Here is a 21,891-nt window from a genome sequence, read left to right on the forward strand (position 1 = left end):
GGTTATTCAGCTGTCGGTTATATACACATCAGCGGCCCTCTTGCTTTCTGCAGAGAAGGGGCAAAGACAGACCAGAACTGTGAGCACAGCAGCTCTTTTCAACCGCTCAGAGAAACCTGTTTTAGCATTGCTGCCCCACAAAGCCTCCACGCCTGCTGACGCCACTCCGTTCCTCCCCTTCCCCCTGAAGCAATGGGGCAAGAAAGAAAAACATCATTAAGAACTCTACCACCAAACTCACTTTCCACTTTCTCCCCTTTACCTTTCAATTATATCTTTTTCATCAGTCAAACTATGGACAAAAGCGAGAAGAAACGCATATACTTCCCAAAATAAAGACTGTAAGTTTCAAACTGAAGGTTCAAACATGCTATTAAAGAATTTTCATCTGATAACTCCCATCAGAAAGCGTGAACTTCTTTGTTTATAGGGATGTTTTTCACACCACAAACAAAACCATCCCCACTTGTGGTAATAGACAAGATCCTCCCAATCACTTAACTTGAAACTAAGGTTTCTCCCCCCCCCACCAAAAAAAAAACCAAAAAAAACAAAAAACACCCATCAGCAGAAAGCATAAGAATCACTGTGAGAGCAGTTCTAACTTAGTTTTTACAATTTTGACTTTTGGAAGGAAGAAAAAAAGTGAGAAAGAAATGAGGCTATCTAAACGGGAAATAAAATGGAAAAAACAGATAGCAAAGGATCAAATAAAATATGAAGCAAGGAGGTATTTTTCAGTCTGTGATTTGAAAGACCTCAGTGGGTTGTTCAAATAGCTAAGAGAAAAGACAACCCAAAAAACCTTTATAAGCACACAAAGAAAGAGCCAAAACTGAGGACATATCACAGACATTCAGAAAGTAGCCTAGCATTTAATTTCTGTGTAGAACAAGATTGTTTAAAGTTTTTTCTCTCTCAGGAAGTTTGAGAAGCCTTGTTTTAGGGTATTGGAGTGCTTTAAGTTTTAGATTAATAAAGAGTTTGAGAGGAAAATTAAAAAAAAAATTATTTCATTTTGTAACAGCCCAGGAAATACAGTGTAGGTTCCCCAGGTCACTATGACATGTGGTTTCTCACACAAAAACATTTATTTCTTTTCAAATGCCAATACAGAGAAATAGCTTCTAAAAGAAAACGGAGCAGCAAAAAGAAAAATATGGAAAAAAATATACACAGTGAAACAAAAGGGTAGATTGAAGCCAATGTACTAGCTTCCCTCTGTTCTCCAGCTGATCGCAGCTCAGGACGCTGCAACAGCACTGGTGGCCAAAAAGCACCCTGAGACATGTTCACCATAAGAACTGTTTCACTTTCTATGTCCAATCACAGACAAACCTACTAATTTCCCTATGCTTTTCACAGGCTACAGGACAAGGAATGAAGCCCCCATTATTCAAGTTAGTTCCTCACCATAAGAGCCCTCTTTTTTCTCGTTAGCAACGTCGGGCCCAAGTTTTAGTCATCGCCCATATTTAGGTCTTTTTTCCCCTCGAAGTGCTTCAGGACAGACCTACTACAGGTCCTACAGCTGCTCCAGGGATAACCACACATTAAAAATGTAACATTCTGTTAGAAAAGGGAAGTGCTGGCAGTTAAACTAGGCATAAACCATACAGTTTATGCCATACACAGATGAAGCTAGCCTGGACCTTCACTCATGAATGACATTTCAACCCTTTAGCAAGACAGGGAAGTATTAGTAACAGGTGGTTTTTGTACACTTAGCTAAAGTGAAACACAGCTTCTTGTATCCCACTCATCCCAGCTTCTCACCCCACAAACCTGCCTCTGCCTCCATGGGACTGCTAGAGCGCAACTAAACTTCGCCTGCAGCTCCTTTCTCTGTCCCTCTAGACATCCCTATAGTGAGAAGGGGTAAGAGTAAACAGGTCAGAACATCAGAGGACCCCCTCTGACAGCTTTCATTTTACTACTGAAACCATGCAAAACAGGTTGACTATAGGGATCAGCCACTGATCCCAAAAACACATGGATTTACCAAAGTGATATAGCAAACTACAGAGAAGAAGCTACAGATCTCAAGACTTTACTGTTACATGTATATCTTGAGGAGCAAACAAGTATATCTTCACTAGCTCATGTTAGATAGTTTTACTTTTCTGATGAAATTAATCATTAGAAAAGACCTTACATGCCAGCGTATAGTGAAGCAAAACATGAGGCTAATTTCTTCCAAGAACAGAGGTAGAAGGATTAAATAGAGTAAAGCCGTGACACATTTTTTTTGATAAGCACGTAAGAGATTCTTTCAATACATTTCAGTAAATTCATTTCATAACAATGAGAGAAGCAACATGCTCTTTATTTTTTAAACCATATTCTATGCTACCACAGAGCTCACAAAGCACAAGACACCTTTTATTTAGCAATGATAACTAGTAAGTCCTTTTTTGAGTTGTACAAGTAACAAGCACAGAGTTTGCATTTGAATAAAACCTATTACAACAGAAGCCTGAGTGAAACTCCTATCTGCTATCACAGCTAATAGTTCACGTAGTAGTAACTCCAAATCTCCAAATTCATTGTATTAGAAAAGTATTGGAAATCCTGAATAGGTATTGTATGTAGACTGTAGCAGGGACACACACAGCTCCCATATCAGAAGTTTTACAAGGGAACAATGAAATCCCCTGATACATTCCAGAATAAAGTCACCTCTTTCAACAAAATGAAGAGATTGGTGAAATCTGTCCTAAGTTCTCACATATACAGCTTTTTTTTTTCCTTTTCAAACTCACCCCCCACACAAGCACTGCAAAAGTCAACCTTACAGCTTGCCGCTATACCTGTATATCTCCAGCACATACAACTGCAAAAGCATCTCAGGACAAGGACAAAAGCAAATCTTCTGACCAAACACCACCACACACCGAGGACCTGACTGCAGAGCTTGACCTGCCATAACCACCAAGACCCTGCTGTAGCCACGCCAGCCCTCACTAGCCCTGACTGCTGGATTTGGCACAGGTGGGGCTCATTATGGCCCTGCACAGGTCTGTGCTGCTGCTTAACAGCTTGCACCTGTGACACGAACAACGTGCCTCTCTAGACATGCTGTGGGGGAGGCAAAAACCTTCCAAACTCAAGTGCAGCAGGAAAGCTGTTACCAGGACCTCCCCAACAGCACAAATGAGAAGGTTGAGTAATAAGCCACCTCCACATGGAGAATTCTTACCCGTCCTTAGAAGGCTAGGAGTACAGCAGCCATCCCTAGGCAGGAAAAATAACTTTACGTATGTAAAGGCTGAATTGGTAAATCATTAAGTCATTACTTGTAAAACAATGAACACAACTCTTCCTTAGCTCATAGGGTATGAGGGGCACAAATACACCAGAGAGCACACGTTCGGGTAACACAAGTAGTGCGAGACGTTTGTTAAGAAAATGAAATTCTCTATGATGGGAAAGGAAATACAACTTCTCTGCCTTTTCTCTGAAATCTCTTCACAACTCAGCTCCCATCTCCTGCTGTGATCTGTATCTCATTACAAGATCAGCCCTATTCTTTGCTCTGCCAACAACATCTGGTTCTCTTGCCAATGCTTTTACTTCTTCCCAGACTGCCTTTTACATAGAGAATCAGCTCTTATTTTGTAAGCACCACCTTTAACATCTCTCTCAGCTCCCCACTCAAAACTCACTTTCTGTATAATGCACATAAAGCATTGAGGTGTGCTGACAGCTATGACTGCAGCTACTGATTTAGAATCTACCTTTTCTAATACAGCCCTTTTATTCCTTCCACTGCTTTTCTCAACTTCTTGTTCTCTCTCTTTTTTAGATTAGAAATGGGCTTTAGGGCAAGAACTACCATGTTACCTAAAAATGTACATCTCCCACACAATGGGATCCTGAGCTGCTTAGAAATATAGCTATCGATAGAGAATACAAGTTAATATTTCAAGTGGGTAAAGTGTTACTTTATTAACTATCATATCTGGGCTTGTAGCAGTTTTTCAAATGGGGAATATGAGTCAAATTCAGCCGAGATGTAAACATTATGATTCAGATACAGGTTAGTCATTGAACAGTCATTACAGTATTATAATTTTCACTGCATGGCATTCGGTGGGTGTGAAACACGATGGAAACTTCACGCTAAGGGTAGAATACCAGGAGCGATAAAACATGTGGCACAGAAAACTAACCTGAGGCACTTCCAGGGCAGATCACTCTGTGGACATTTCACAGACAGAATGGAGGCAACTGGAGTTCACCTAAGTAAGGACTGCTAGATTTCAATTCATGTAAATAGCAGTCCCTTTGCTGTCTTTGCCCAGGTAGCACACAACTTCAAAAACAGAAAGATGTGGTATCCGAACATACTTACTGCTCTATCAGACACTGGAAGGCTTTTATATTATACAGATTGCTGAATGGAAACTCTGAATCATTCTCAAGCAGTCAAACTGATGCTCACTTTGCCACTCCTAATTATCATTGCATAACACACAACAGAAAGAGATGACAATACATGTTTTTGAAAACATATCACCATAGCAGATGTCAGCCCTTCTTTTCCATTGTACTTATGCCTATTGTACACCTAACAATGAAATCATCTGTCATTTCAGTTACCCTCAGGAAAGAGAGTTGTATATATTCACGCTGACATGTCAAGCAACAAGTAAATGTGATGGATATCAGCAATATTAAAGCTTACAGTCAGAGCAAAAATTAGGCATTTCTAGATCCTTATAAAAAATGCCTTCTTTCAAATTTCAAATGACCAAACGAAAAAGAACAGCAAGAGAAAAAAAATCAACATGACGAACAACACACCAAAGGGGAGGACATACGAGTAAACCCTGGTCAGACGCCTCTCCATATGGCAATCCAAACAACACTGCTAAGGGCCTCACTTAAACAACACAGCTCGCAGATCTCTAGTAAGCACACAGCTCCTTTACTGTTCCGAGTGCAGGAGAAGCACTTCTGTGACAACAGCCCTGCCCAATGCTGCTAGTGAGCTGCGCCTGTGAAGCAAGTGTGTGCTTGTTCTCACTGTGTCCTCTATTGCCTCTGTCTTGTGGCAAGAGAGAGCGGTTCATACACTCCAGGAGGACAAGGCAGGGCAGGGCAAGAAAAAAAAAAACCCACATGAAAAAACAAGATGTAGATGTCAGAGGCGGCAGCTGTTGCGATCTCACCCAGCATGCAGACGGGGAGAAAGAATAGCATGTGTGGTCTTTCTCCATGAGGAAAATAGCCACCAGCCATCCAAAACCAATAGGAGACACAGTGCTGGGGCCTTCTCATCCTCTCCCAAGCCGGGAGTAAGAGATTAAGTTTTTTCATCCTCTAAAGGTCTCAAGAAGGAAGGAGAGATGGCAGAGTACTGACCTTATTCCAGCAGGGAAAAGCAGAAGAAACGGTTCCTCCTCTAATAAGCTCAGTCGCTTTTCTGAGGGTTCTGGAGTATTTACAACGCCGATGTATTAGGACTCAGGGCAATTGTGTTTGAGACTTTCTGGTCTAAGTCATAAGTCTGAGGAATCAGCCTTGCTGCTTCACCCCTGTTAAACCAATAGCAGAAGACCTAATCTGGTCTATTCTTTCCTTACATGATATACAGTAGTATTACAGAGCAAAATCCCCACAGTGTGGTTTTTCACTGGTAATTGTGGGATCAATATGGATTCCTTAATTTAGGGATCAGTTTGCAAGACCAATTCATCTGTTTCTTTCTACTGCAAATCTCAAACACATTTCCTATCTCCAAAGAATAGCAGGGGACTGATCAGTAGTCCCAACAGCTACCGACAAAACCACAAGTATTTGGAGTAATTTTTTTTTCTTTCTATTCGGACAGATCTGCTTTGAAAAAGATTTCAAAGAGTCAATTAGTGTTTGGTCATTGGGCATCTGTGACAGAAGATGACTAAATGAATCAGTAGTTCCTTTCACTTAGAATCACTCATTGTGAATATTGGATAGCAGTTGCACAAAAGTGTATGGCTACTTTTATTGTACATGGAAACTAGCTTTCAAAGCAAACTGAGGGATGAATGTTGCTGCTCAGAACACTCATTAGCCTCTTGATCAAGTCTCTCTTTGATAGCCGAAGTGGTATGTTCCAGGAGCACATGCTAGTGACTGCACTACTGTGAAAACTTGCTGGCTCACATGCAGGATTGTGATTTTGGTAAATCTGTTTCCTTTAATATACTCACTTTTTTCAGGGAGGGGAAAAGGGGGTTGTGGGGAAGGAAAGCAGAGTGAGGTAGTACAACAAGGCAGACTGCCAGCACTTTCTTTCAGTCAGTGTTTGTACCTATTAAAACATTTTGCCAAATCAGAGAGATGAATTACTTCACTGTTTCTGGAGTCTGATGCAATTCTTTTCACTCACTCTGCAGTCAGCTGGTATCATTTTGCAGGCTAGGAGAGCTGTGATTTACAGTCTAGGGGATATGAATTCAACAGTTGGATCACAAGTTTTGGAACTTTCAAAGCGCAACATTGGAAGTCTGTTCTTTCGGGAGGCATTTTGGCAGAGGGAGGTAGCACAGGAAATTCACTCAGCCTTCCCTCCCCATTAAATGTTGGCTGATGGGCAACTAGTGCTCTGTGTTTATATATAGTTGGTAGCATTATCATTGTTCTGCGCTCCTGTAATGAAACAATTTCTTCTCTGCCCCTGCTGTGAATGACACTGAATGAATTGTATTATCTTAGCCAAAGTCACAGCAGGCACTGGGTCAATGGATAACACTGTACAATGTAGGAAGGAACCTCACCCAACAGCTCAATCTCCAGCTGTTGACATGAAAAAAAAATGAGAAAGATGGGGGAAGAGACAAAATTGCGTTGAAGGAAAAATAAATGAATCATATCAGATGGAAAATAGCCAGAAATAGACTAAAATCAAAGCAAACACACACACACACACCAGGGAGACAGTGTTTCTGACAACTAATTTTGAATTTCCAAGTTACTTAGGAGAATGAGATACAAATACCTTAGTGCTTTTGCAGGGCTCTTTGAGGTGCTGATTTTCACATCTGGCATGCCTTCCACTCCGCTGAATTTGAGTGCTCTGTTTCCTCTTGAAACCTGAGGCTGCTATGCACATCACAGGGCAGGCTCTCCGTTCCCTGTGCTTTGAACCACTGAACTCACTCTTCCATCATCTTACTAACTGAGGCTAGGCGAGCTACGAGCTGAGGACTTGGAAAGGGCTAATAAATCCCATTCCCATTCCATGGAAGGCACAGAAACGAAGATACCTTTGCAGAAAAGCAGCTGTTACTTCATCGACTCTTTTGGTGAAATGTTAAACATGCTGAGGTCTTTGAATATTGCTGCAGAGATACTTACTGAAGATCTATAGTGTCCCTCTGGAGTATTTAGGGTCTACATCTTGGAAAAAAGCTAAGAATGTCTGTTGGTAAAAAAAACCCTCTATTAAAATAGTATAGTTTTGTCAGCCACATAATTTATTACTTTCCACAGTCGGCAAGTAGGAGAGCGAGTGCTGACCTGCACCAGTTCTGCAGTGCAGAAGCTTGAGAAGTGCTGAAGGAATGTATGCCTGTGTTTGTAAAGCACTGAGCATAATTCTGGATTCTGGTCCAAATGTCACACGCATAAGGGCTGCAGAGAGTATGCCAGTAGGTCATATCCAGTTAGGTGACCTTTTTTCATGTCAGAGTGGGAAGGATGGTTGCTGTTCAGCCCTGATGCTGAGATAGGCTGCTTAGCTGTGGACAAGACATTCTTGACAGGAATCACTGGCAACTCTTCCTTCACTTTTGTTGGGTAGGACATCTAGTTGTTGTATTTTATCTTAATCCCTTCCCCCCTGAAAGTTGTGCATTTTCTTGTTAAATATATATATTTTTAAATCCACCTTTCAAGAACTTTGTTTATATCTCATTGGAATTACTACCTTTTCAGCAACTACATCATAATTCAGCATGCCAGCACCGGACCAGTACTGTTTCAAATAGGGCAATATTCACTGATTCACCAGCATGGTTTCCTTCAGATATTTCTCATCTTTGCAACTGAGTGCCCTGAGTCGGTATAGTTAAGAAAGGGTAAGGTAACCTGAGATACCACTCCCAACAGTGTCTTTTCTCTTTCTCCCACCCCACCATTCCCAGCTCCATGATCTCACCACTTCCCTTTTATTGGGTCTGGCATGCACCCCATCCCTTGCTGAACTAATTCAGCCTCCTAAAACGGCAGAAAACTGACTCACAAAAAAGTGAGTAGTTTTCTGTCAGGTTAGCAAACTGGATTGTCTCAAAAGAGGTCAGACAATTGCCAGAGCTAGCACAAAGAAAGCGGTGGGAACAGGAAACTACAAGAGGCAGGAAGGGAGACTGCCCTCTTTATGCAGTGGAGTGTGGTTAATACTCTCTACACATTGTAAATAAGAGAGTGGATGCTGACCTATACCATTTCACATACGAGCTATGCAGGGAACTGAAAAGCACAGCGGAGGAATGGAGCACTGCCTCTGTGTTTATACAGCACCTAGCACGGTTGAATCCTGGCTCACAGTGCCCATAAAGTTGGGACCATGAGGCTGAGAGCAGGGACAGAAGGGCAGGATCACCCCGTTCAGCAACTAAGAGCTGACAGTCTGCTTTAACTATCTCAACACACCACACCTGTAGAAGAACTTTTGGGCTCTCCCGCTAAAAAAAGAAGGGAGGGGGTATTATAAAGCATCTCTTCTGTTAACTTGCTCTACTATGCTCGCTAGTCTGAAAAATTAGGCAAATACAGAGTAAAAGTTTGACTGCTGGTAAATGAAAATACTCTGAATACATGATCAGTTTCTTCTCCAGCGTAAATTTTTATATTCTAGATTGAAGATAATGACTTATCTTATATCTGTTTTGTTGCATTGTTTTGTTTTGCCTTTGATGAATAAGCTTTTTGCATTACTGAATAAACAAAGCACAACACAGAAAAAATTAGTGTTTCCATTTGGTGGAACGGCAATGGGCTCATAGCTGTAGACTGTCATTGCAGTGCGCGTCAGTTTTGTAGCTTACGATTTCCTCACCTTTTGTTGAATTTTCCATCATGAAGAAACACACTTATTTTCCTTGTATGAGCACGCAACACCCATAAATGAGCTTCATTCTATTTTACATTACAACAATCCACCTCTTGGGAGGAAAAAAACCACACACACACAATATCTAGCACAATATCTGCCCTAGATTGTTAATAGACACGTGTTAAAGCTCGGATTTCTTGCTGTGTTTCACAAACATCACATTACTGGATCTAACTGTAATGCCCTTCCATTAAAAGAGCTGCATGTGAGAGCCTGATGAATATATTTTTGGAAAGGAGATGATGAAAGAGTGGTAATCCTAATGGAACAGACGATGTGGCGTGTTTCCTGTGGACACGACAACTGTTAGGTTTTTCTTTAGGTGTACCTCCAATATACCTCAACAACAGCGTTGGAACTCATGCATAGACACCCTGAACTAGCTTTAAACTAGCTAGCTCTGTTACCCCTAGCAATGTAATCAGCAGCCACATCAAATGCTGTGCTGACTGTAAACTCCCCTCCCTCAGGCGCCAGTTAAATATTTGAATAGGAGGCAGTGCTGCTTAGGTAACGGTACCCACGCTAGCAATTTTTGAAACAAACCTGGGCATATCTTGGGTCTTTAAAGCACAGACATCCACTCTTGAGTTTTTCTTATTCCCTCCTACACTTAGGTTCTATCCAAGGTTCCTGTGTCCTCCCTCAATCCTCTTTCAGTAATCTTACCTTTCTCTGTGATTACTGGAAAGCACTCTCATTCCAAGGGGATTTTTCATTTTGGACTACTACTTTTTCTGCCTCTCCAATTCTCATCTACTTTTTCTCAGTCCTTCTGCTGTCATTAAAATGACTGTCTTTCCACTTAGCTCTTTGAATTCATTCAATGACTTCCCATTTCATGCCAGAGCAAGTTTAGATTGCATGTCCACTCACTCCTAGTACTGCACAGCTGCCATCTGTGAATGTCTGATAACATGTTAACGAGGTGCTCACACACTATATCCATATGTGGTTTACATATTTCCACCGGAAGCTCCTAAAGGGTGGGTGTTTTCCCAGATGTTAGACAGGAGATGGCCTCAGCGGTTTCCTCAGAATCAGCATTACATCTCAAGGTCTTGCATTCTTCCACTTCCAGATTCTTTTGCTTAGGAAAGAATGTTTACTGCTAAGTACAATTTTGCCTCAGTAATGTATAGTTTCAAGTAGAATTCCTGGAATCTGCTGTTTACAAGCATGGTCAGAGGTTATAGAAATACTCTCAATTTGCATATGAGGGGTATACCAGGAGTTTTTGCCCACGCATAACATTTAAACTGTATGACGACTGCTTTTTTATTGGTGTTGATAACCTCTCCAGATCTGAAATCAAGTTGTTCAGCCGTGTGGGTGGTTCAAATTATTGCTAGACAGCTCAGTAAATGAAAATTAATACTCTCCACTCTTCTTCATCACTCAGACTCTTCTTCCACCACAAACAGGAATATTAACAAGAACAAAAACATCAGTAAAGCTCTCATATTTGATGTCTCCCAGCTGGAGACCCCCTCTCAGTGTATCAACCAAATACATGGCAGCAGAACTATTCTCCCCTGTGAAATGTTCCTGCAGTGTGTAAGAGCAAGTAAATGAAAAAAAGGGATAATGCAACTGAGATGAGCATCTTGACAGTTCACCACTGGACACAGGCCACTCAAAAGGTTAATGGCTAATAGTACACAGGGCTTTCAGCGAGATGATATTGAGAAGATACTGTATGCAACTTTACTCCTGGGGGAATGAGATTTCTTTGGTGATATTAAAGACTGATGGTTTAATGCCGCTTTTGTAGCCCTTCGACTTCCCAGAATAATGGTGTTCTGCAGAGTTTTCCATTTTTCCTCCCACTTAAGTCAATAGGTGTATCCAGCCGCTGCCACTACTGGGGATCTGCAATGGGAGGTAGTGTTCTCATATCTGACTCTCGTAAGATGATTATGTAATGAACAAAATGAGGGACTCACTGCAATGTGGACCTGGGATCAGCGGTTTACGGCCCATATTTGCTAGACTGAATACACTGATGATTTTAGCATAATTTCTCTATGACCAAATATATTTTGAATGGGGGTACACATGTCATAGATTATATTTAGAAGTGCCTAAACATAGAATATCATTGTGGCAGCTGCCTAAAAGATTGGTCCTATCTTTGGGTCTAGAAAGGCATTGAAAAAAATCTACTGTAGAACACTAGTTTCTCCATGAGATACCTGCACACTGGGAGAATTGATCTGGGGGGTTATCTAGGGCCTCACTGAACAGCTCAGCAGGTAGGAGGTTGTGCTTGGGGGATTTCACCCAATCTTTTACTTCAGTGGGGCTGCAACTGTGAACAGGCCTCACAACAGCAGAATTCAGGGTCTACACGTTCAGACCTTGTCCTTTAAAGAAGCATAATAGAAGGCAGTTACAATGCACAAGCATATAAGGAGTTAGCATATCATTTAATCAAAGAACAAATGTCTCTACATTATCCTAACAAGTAAAGTTTAAAGGTCTTAAGCGTGCTTCTAAATAGGACAGCTATCCCCACCCTAATATAAACATTTACCTAAGTGAGATTTGCAGAATCTCTTTGGCCCTCATCTGCTTCACCTAACTTAATCAACCACATCCTTATTTAGAATAATGTGCCTGCATGTGCCTTACATCTTCACCTACTTCTCACTGCTCATTAACCAAAAATCAACACAAATTTTTTTTTTTTGATGTACCAAAGACTCTGACTAAACTGCTTTCCTAGAACATGCAGGGATTAGAAGTCCTCAAAATTTGTCTGGGTGTGACCATTTCTCAATAAAAAGCTTATCTCACAGATACCTCTTCTCCCATTTGTAAAGCCAAAAGACCACCTCCTTTATACATCAACGGCTGTATCTGATTACACACAACTTTTGTTTTTTGACTTAGCAACTGAAAAGAAGAACTAAAGGACACCAAGCAGCCATGAAGCCTTTCAATGGGAGACCACCAGCAGATACTTGGAGAAGCACTGTTTGAAAACACTTTATGCTCAGAAAGACACTAATACAGTGAGAGCACGCAGTGATTAGTTTCATCTATGCTTTTTTCTAGCACTTCTGCTGACTTTATACTTACATGACAACAAACAAATCATCATCTCACCTGATTTCAGTTTGCCCATTTGCAAAATGGCCATAATAGCATCTCTTCCTTTGCACAAATCTAAAGTTTTAAATACCATGTCACTTCTGTAAAGGAAAACAGAAGGTTGCTTAGGCAAATGTGCTTTTTTTTTTTTTTTATGCAAAAGCTAATGAGTAACATATTTCTGACATTTAGACAACCTTTATGCAGACATTGCAGTCTCTCTCTCAGTAATTGTCTCCCTCTGATAGACATACTTGAGCAGGGATGTATTTACTGTCACTCAAGGAATGTCTCGCCTGTTCCCAACAGGGTATAGTTACATATGGTGGACAAGCTAACCTGCCAGCTTGGGGATGCAGAAGCAGGAGTTGCGTTTCTTCCTTTTCCAAGTTGCACCAATCCTGGATCACAACCCCTCCCTTGTCGCAGATCTGGGGCTCATCAGACTCTTTGCTGGGTCAACAGAATTTGCTGATGAAAATCCATTTGCAGAAAATAATTCTTTCTTTGTTTGTTGCATTAGTGAGTTGAATAAGCCCACAGAGGGGGTCAGTGAGTACCAGAGCAGTGCGAGGCCTGTAGCAAAAATGCATGGCTTAGAAAGGGCAGGGAAGCTAATAGCAACAAGATCTTCCCCTTTTGGTGACCAATGACTTGCTAAGACTGCCTCTGCCATAATGTATAACTTCAGCTAGTGTAAGTCTCGGCTGGAGGATCACCCAAGCTTGATTACTTCAGTCTTCATGCAAAAGATGGCATGAGGACATATTTGTGATCTCCTAGCTTTTATGTAATCCTTAACACAAACAGACTGATTTACAAGGGCATTACATCACATACTAACTATGGATACACAGAATAACTAGAGTGGAAAACAAACAAAACCGAAATCAACGAAGGCTGAATTTTCCTATTTTTTCACTTAAATTAAAACTTAGTAACAGCATAGTCTTGTGGGCAGGTATGCATACCATGGTCCTTTTTAGGGAATCAGCTCAACGCTAACTTTATTTCCATAAAGGTAACATCTTACCACAATCCTAAAAGTCTTACCTACTCATAACAATACACAAAAATGGCACGTTTGTGTAACATTTTGTCTTACTAGACTTAGAGAAGTGAGAAGGCACATTGGCACAGACAAGCATCAATATAGCATTGACTCTTCCTATTACTGGCATTGTTTTATCTTCACGATACTTCCTGTAGTACATAAGACACAAGATCAAATTGGTAGTATCAGATGGCGATGACAAGCGTATTCAGTGCTCAATTCAGTTCTTAATGCAGTGCCCAAATCAGCAATAGACTCCAGGTCACTGACTTTCTCCCTAATCGTTGTTTTTTTTTCCAAGTATTAAACATATGTGTACAAACCTACAAGTTCTTTAATGCTTTTCCAAATTTTGGATAGAATCTTGTGCAACCGTTTCACAATATTTACAGTGGTAGCCTGTGTTCCACCTCAGGCTGCTGCTCTTATCTCCTGCTTCCACAGCAGTGCTGAGGTAAAAGAAAGACGGAGTGAAAATTATTTTGGCAATATACGCATTTTTCCAATCTGCTACAAAGACCTTTATTTTTCTCCCCTTCATTGTGGCTAACATGCCAAAAGAATATGCAAGAACAGAGTAACAGCCCCTGTGAATTGGAGGGGAATAGAGCATGTCCTATATATTGATTTTGGAAAGATTTTTGTTGCACACTATGTTTTAATATGCAAGGCAGGGGAAGACCGTCTAAGGATAGTTAAATATAGGGTACAAAAGCAGTTGGAAGACCATATTGAAAGGGTGACCATCAAAGGTTTACTGCTAAAATGGAAATGTGCACTGAAGGAGGGTTTTGCACTGGTAAAATTCCCATTTAACCTATTTGAATTATGTCCTGGGCAGAACCTATTTTCACTGTGACTGAAGAATCTAATACAGAGCATGCCCATTAGGTTTACAAATTACACTAATCTGGGAAGAACTATAAAATAATTGAGAACAAACTTAGACTAAAAAAAATATAAGAATGTAACAGAAAACAAAAAAAGAACACACCAGTCATCATTATAATAATCCATGTTGCATTCACATATTGAATGCTACATATAATTCTAGTGCCCCTGTCTTTGAAAGGGAAAGTAGACCCAGAAAAGATTCAGACAAAGTTCACAAAGATTACAAAAAATATGGAATGTTTCTGTATGAAGCCTTCTTATAGACAGGGAAAGACTCTTCTGTCTGAAAAAGAAATGGCTGAGGAAGAACGTGTCAGGGATCTATAAATTTTGTGGTGGCATGAAAAAGGTGAATAGTGAATGATTGTTTATTCTCTTTCAAAGAAAAAGACTCAGGTAGCACAAAATGGAATTATAAGGTTGCTGGTCAAAATAAACAAAAGGAGACAATTTTTTACACAATGAGTAGTTTAGCTGTGGAACTCTTTCCCACACAATGTTTTGCATGCCAGAAGTTTATATGGTCCAAAACCTGATTAGTCAAAAGAAAACTAATTCAGAGATATTAAACATAATAAATACACCACCATCTGCTTTATGAAGCCATGGAGTTACGAACTGCCACAGGCAAGAAGAATACCACCTTACACTTTCTTATTCTTTCATATTTTTTCACGGGTATTTCCTATTGGTTATACTGCTTTAGCAGCTATAGTCACAACCAACAGTTTTTGAGTTGTAATTGATGTACATTAGTGGTTAAGCTACCAACCACTGACAAGAATAGGCTATTTGACCCAAGGGATATTTGGGTTGACTCCATACGGCTGCTCATCCCTTCTTTTGATGATATCTTATTTATGACTCGCAGATGAAACATTTTGCCTTCTTGTTCCTAAAAGAGATCCGCCTTGATCTAATTCATTCTCACTGTTTTCTCCTCATGCCCGGGATTCTCCATGTTCACACCAGGCCTACTCCTTCATCTTCAGAAGTCTGACTGAATAGAAAATTTTCACTTTGTAGGCTAGGGCTCAGTGATTGCTTCTTTTCTTCAACTCATTTCAAGAGGAATTCTCTTCCTCTTTGCAGGAAGAGACTGCAGTCATATACTGCATCTCCTACAACTTTGGAGTTTTGGGTCTATGATGTTTAGAAGTTTAAAAAGGTGAAAAGATTACCCCAAGGTAAGACTGTCATACAACCTAGTTTTACTGTGTTCACCAGATTAGTGACATGAATGGCAAGAGGCATGAGGAGTACTGTGTATTCATTTATTATGGAGAGAGAAATCTTAGCCCCTATTTGTAGCTATAGAAGCCGTAGGAGAGACTGGTACTACCTTAAACCACCAATGGAAAATACTATGACTTCATTACAGCAACTATGTCTGTGTAATATAAATATCACAAAGAATTAACTTAGCATCCTAAACGGATTTCTGTTACCTGTTGTCAAATTTTGAGCAAGAAACCAATGCATGAATTAAAAAGCTAGAATCTTCCTTTAGCAGATTATCATACTGGTTCTGAAATCAGCAGAGAATCACAGCAATAGCTAAAATCCTTGGTTTTCGTAGATAATGGTGTCCACATCACTGTCAGACTGGAAAATATGATCTACAAAAGTTAACAAAAGTTAGAAGGTAGACCCGATCTGTTACACTAATACATAGCTGACATCCTGGCTTTTGAAAATTCCTACTGTCGTGCTTGGAATTTCCAGACCTGAAATTCCAATGGACAATACTGATCTCCTATGACAGAAACTATCCTCCCTACAACCCAGAAAGATTTTAAAGGTCTGCACACAATGGTAAAAAGCACCATGCTCCTGCTCCATGAGGCAAACTTGCCCCAATGGGAAGTTAAACTGAAAGTTATCAGACAACTAAAAGATGTTTTAGTAGAGACATAGTTTTTGGGTGCAGCCTTGAAAATTCTCTGCTGTAACCACACAGCATGTGTTACACCTTTTACCTCTCGCAGTTGTTTGGAGCAGTCTTTGCATCAATGATTTAATACAGGGCTTCAATCATTTCTTTCTATCCTAGTATTTTTACCAAAGGAAAATAGTATTGGCTTAAAAGCAAAACCAGGAATTATTAAAAAAGAAAAAGGCAAGGATAAAAAAATAAGCCTTTATTTTTAAGTAGACAGATTGGTCTTTCGTTTGAGCTCAAAACACAGTGAAAAAGCTGAACCCAGGAGACTAGATTTGTGATTGATTTACTTTACACACCCGCCTCAATCCCTGTGCATCCACACTGGAGGACCCTGGAGAGACTAATGTGAGTACCAAGGTCCTCACTGAATAAAGGCAGGCAGCTGAAAAATTCCATCTGCTTTTGTATCAGGCAATTTTGGGGTCTGTGTGGTTGGGTCTTCACTAAGGAAGAACAGGAACCAAAGTTTTCTCCATCAGCAGTTCTGTTGGTTGCTTGCCTGCAACAATAGAGTATGGACATATTCTTAATTCAAATTTTTCTTGCTCAAACAGTACAGATGAAGACCCAAAGAAAATTTCTGCAGTTTCTGTGAGCTGTTAACCTATTCAAATCCTTCAATTCCCCATTGAATACTTATTCTGATTTTCATCAGCGTGTTTAGATGCTTATCATACTATTTTATTCATGTAGCTGGCTAGACTATTGGTAGGCTAAAAACATTTTTGACTGTGAGGTGAACTAGTGTGGTGGGCCACAGAAGCAGATGGATATGTACAGAGATTCTCTCTGAACTTTTAGTACCGCATTTATAACGTGTGCAGTGAATCAGACTGAGACTCATTCCTGTTCAAAAGACTGTCATCTCTCCAAATCTTATAGTCCACCATCACGGATGAAAACTCTTCTCAGCACACAACACTTACATTTTGGAAACCTGTGAGACAATTAGTACAGTATTAAGAGAAAACATGATATGGATTAAGGTATTTGGAGACCAACGACGTTTATTGTTTGCAGGATGACAGTTAAGTTCTTTGCATGCTTTAAATTTTGACAAACACACCGAGAAAATCAAGATGATATGCAGTTTTTCAACTAGCAAAATCTGTGTGATGAGGTTTATGTTCATGCTCTCAACACAGGATTTGGGATCTGCTCATAGGTACCCAGTGAATTTGAGATGATTCAGTGTGAAGGAAAAAAATGGAGGATTATGCAAAAGCTGCAGTCAGTAAAATAAAACACTTTTTGTAATTTAAGGAATGCTTTTTTTAAAGTTAGTTAGTATACCCAGTAGTTTTGAGCTAACTGGCATCACTGCCAGAGAACAGTATGCTGACAGGTGATCTAGATCATGAAAAATGAAAGTATGTAAGGCTCTAAAGGAAACACAACCTTCTATATCTTCCTCACTTTGAAATATTTCACACGATGTCACATTGAAAGATTAAGTTGAATAATTTAATAAGTGCATGACCTCACTTAAATTAATTGAACTTATGCATAATATTAATCCTGCTATGCAATCCAATTAAAGCCTAAAGCAGTCTCACACATTTGTACACGAATCGCCTTACTGAAGTAAGTTTTAACAATGCAGCTAAGCAGGATGGATCAGTCCGAATTCAGGGACTCAGTAACCATTATGTAGTGAGTAAATAATAAAAAAGTCTGTCAGCTCACCAGCTTGGCTTATCTGAGGCAAACGATACAAGGTAAATGGAGTTCATTCACTGTTACCTGTGTTTCTCTTTGGGTGTTTAGTACTTCAGAGGATGAGGCTCTTATTGGCAAATCCTTCCTTTGCAAAATGTCCACTCCTAAAAGACAAGCTCACGGTATTTTCTAGGACAGGTAACAAAAAAAATATTCATCCTTCATCTTTATTTCCTCCTCATTAGGAAATACTCATGAAAACTTTGGGGAAAAAATAAGATTTAACATCATTGTATTTATTAGGTTCTGAAACAATACACATTCACATCCTTTTGAATACAGTACATTTGGCACAGTAATAATGTTTACGATGAAATAACACTAATGAATGGCAAGAGATTCAAATTACATCCATAAGAAAAAAAAATCTGTACAAATAAATCCTCACAATAAAAAAAACTACCCCCCCAACTGAATACATTTTATATTTAGCCAGAGCTATTCTGCACATAATTTAAAAAGAGGTAATTTGTAAGCCTTTTTTGGAGAGAATTATTTTTAAGTCTACGGAGAAAAATGTGTTTCTTTTTCTTTTTTTATAAAGTCTATTTGGGAGGAAAAACAAGAAACAATGGAAACTTTATAATTATTATTATTATTATCAATAATCTTTTTGGCATTTTGCACTCATTTTACAAAGAAGGAACAGGAAAAAGATTTTACAGAACAGGCAGAAATGTAACAGAATGTCCATTTTTAAGAATAATCTTTAAAAAATGTTCAAGGTAACAGACAAACCTTCTGATGTAAACCCAGTGCAGAGAATCTAACTATTTATATTGAAGAAATATCTGCCCATGCAAAAGTTTTTATCATCTCCTTGACTTTTCTTTTAGCATCCCACCAAACAGTGCAGGTGCTGAGGCCTCTAGAAATAGAAATGTTTGCGAATTATCTTCATGTTAGAAATGGGAATACAGACTACAGAGCTTACCTACAAAAGCTTTATGGGACGCTTTTATTCCTTCAAAATAAATGCTCATAGTTTTACGTAAAGGCCTCTCGTTACACAAAGAGTAGTGCACTATCCAATACCTTGTCTTCCTAGCCAGTCTACTCACCCATGAAAAAAAGAGAGCTTTAGCATTGTGATCAGTTCTTGCCTGGATGTCAAAAGCTAACTGTGACGAGAAATCAACAGAGCCAGTAGTGACACACAAACTGATGGGCAGTTCTACAACCTATTTCTAAAAGAGAAAGAATTTTAAACACTGAGATGATGCGATCATTAAGATGTTTCTGTGCTGGTACTCAGCTCCAGAAGCTAGTCTTTCCCAGTACAAAAGATTACTGAAGATAAATTAAATTAAACTAAAGGCTTGATCCATTATTACACCTGTAGGCCAGACAACACATTAATTGATATATCATAATATTTAATATTTTGAAATCATCATAAGAATATATATAATAATTACACCTGAGTTTTAAAAACAAAACAAAATGGAACTGAATGCTGTCATCAGTAACAAAGGCTATGAGCAGCCAGACACAAAACTGACACAAACTAACTCATCTGCTTGAGACCGAGACTATCTCTTAAAGCCAATGACTCACACTTTGTCCACCACAATTTGTAACGTTCCTTTCTCTTTCCTAGCTCTATCATAGCATAATAGAGTTGAAGAGAACTATACAAGAGATTTAGTATAGCTTAATATATGTCTACATCTTTTTATAACAAAAAACCTCATCTCTCTGACAGTAACTTGAACCAATACACATACAAGAGTATTGCACATGGACATTATTATAATTATTCTTTCATAGACTAACATTTTAATAGTATGCCTGAACATGCAGCAGTTGATACCTCTATATTCAATGAATTCCACAGGCCTTGCAGCAAACACTATATACAAAATCTCACCTGTACAAAAGGCAAAAAAGCTTCTTTAGTGCCACTTTGCCAATCACAAGTATATATATTTTTGTGCAGCTGGAAATCCATGTACAACAATTAAAATGGATTCCAATGACCGCTCACTCAGTCCAGTAAAATATATAATAAAATGATCTCAGCGATACATGTACACAAAAAAAAAAAAAAAAAACAAACACAGGGTACTCCTGGAAATATAAGTACATAACACTGTTAGCATATCTACAGGAGGTAACTTCACATTAGTAATATTGTCCACATGAGTTACCATTTCAATTAATACACAAAGAAAATCAATTTACAACTTTCAATAATGTCAGTTTGTGAATGTTTGATCTTCAGTTTTTTAACACACTTCCACATAATGCACGTGTAGCCTTATTTTGTGTCCTCTAAAAGCAGATTTCTCTTTAGATTTTAAACATAAAAAACAACAAACACAGTAGTATTATGGTTTTGTAAAAGTGTGCAAAAGTAACACACTGCTGAGAAAATAAATATAAATAATTAAGAAACTATTTATCAACTAAGTTACAATGGAAAAAGGCAAATTTCTAATGTTTACAATTAATTTTTATATAAAATTAATTATAAACACTTGCAACCTTGCCATCACATTAATGGTTCTTTTGAATGGATATTAAACCTTGTAACATGGATAGTACACCTAGTTACTTGAAAACCTGTAAAATGCCTATGTATAGCTATACATAGCTTTAAAGTACTATAGGCTTTTTATTCTTTAGCCCTTTAATATCTATCCATACAGTATCTGATTTCCTACTTTAAATAAAATATCAGTTACTTTTGTGACTCTTAGTCCTAAAAGTTTTCCATGAATTTTACAAGGAACTGCACCAAAAGCCTTAATTAGCTGCACTTCTTTTTCTGGACAGTGTCACTTTATGTTTGTACCTCCACCCGCTACAACATTCGTAATCGATAATCCCACCTCCAGGAAGGTAGACTTCTTCACTTACCGGAAGGCAATGTATTACTTGTGTGTTCCATATCTGAGTAGTACAGATCTCACCGTAACCACCAGTGCAGAAGAAACAGTTCTCACCTTCTTAGTTTCAACACGTATGACAATTAAATAACATGATCTGCTAAATCACTTTTAATAGCATGGTTCCATTTTCCAAGAAAAAGATGCAATTTTGTCCTCTGGGAAGATCTTAGGAATAACAGAAAAGTTGCAAATATACGGCAGTGTGTTACATCTACAATTTCTGATACAAAATTGTTTTGCATTGCTTTGTGAGACAGAAATTAAGAGTGCTTTCAGGTCAGAAGATTAAAGGAAAAAACAATAAATATATACTTTAACTGGGGATATGGGCTCAGGGTAAGAGAAGTAGTTCTTGATCTACTGAGTCTCAGTAATTTGACGATCTTTTCAGAATCACTTCTTGCAGCATCATTCATCTGTCCGCCTAACGTTGTCTATGGCAGTAGCTCCTCTCCAAAATAAGAGAACCCTTTAAATTCTTCTTGATTGATTTGTTTTATAATTGTCTCATCCACTAGCGTTAATACTGGTTCTTCTCGCGTAAAGTCTTGATCAAAGTTATTTACATCCCTTTTGGTTTTCTGAGAAGAAAAGTACAAATAAGATGAATGGCAAAATAGCACATTAAAACAAAAGGTGCTCGCCTCCCCCCCCTCCCCTCCAAATAGGCAGAATTTTCTGGAATGATAGAAATAAAAAAGGAGCTACTTCACACAAAGAAGAACAGACGTATGAGAGAAGCTACAGGAGCAAGTACCATAAATGAGTTCAGGAAAGGCCACAGAAGCAAGTACTGTAAATGAGTTCGCAGAGACTCACTGGTCTCTGACAGGTGAAGGAATAGCAGTATGATGACAAAGCAGGAAGCTGCGATTAGGAATAGTTTTAAGAAAGGATTTGGCATAGTAGGTGGTATGGCCGTTTCCTGTTATGTTTGAATATAATGATATCTCAAATGAGAAGCACAGGGAGAACTGATTTCCCCACAATGTGGCCTACTGTTCAACTCTAAATGATCTGTTTCAACTCTAAATTATCATAGCCAAGCATCTGGCTATGCTTGGCTTTCAAATTAGGTGCATACCTCACAACAGATCTCAGGCCAAAATCCTTGAGCTCAACACTAGCAAATCAAATTTCTTAACGCAGGCTGAACGTGACCCAGAGCAATCATGGCAAAGTGTGA

At 39.0% G+C, this 21,891-nt stretch overlaps 1 protein-coding gene across 2 annotated transcripts in view; it reads right to left on the bottom strand.

Moving 5' to 3' along the window:
- Positions 1–18,026: 18,026 nt before the first annotated feature.
- The window catches only part of PRKCE (protein kinase C epsilon), a 305,131-nt gene continuing 301,266 nt past the window's right edge, over positions 18,027–21,891 (bottom strand). For both annotated transcript variants that reach the window (XM_009676282.2, XM_068939624.1), the window contains one exon: positions 18,027–21,286. In XM_009676282.2, the coding sequence (XP_009674577.1) occupies positions 21,140–21,286 (147 nt within the window). In that variant the 3' untranslated portion in view covers positions 18,027–21,139. The remainder of the gene's footprint in view (positions 21,287–21,891) is intronic.

The sequence above is a fragment of the Struthio camelus genome, chromosome 3 (assembly GCF_040807025.1).
Source record: "Struthio camelus isolate bStrCam1 chromosome 3, bStrCam1.hap1, whole genome shotgun sequence".
Lineage (NCBI taxonomy): Eukaryota > Metazoa > Chordata > Aves > Struthioniformes > Struthionidae > Struthio > Struthio camelus.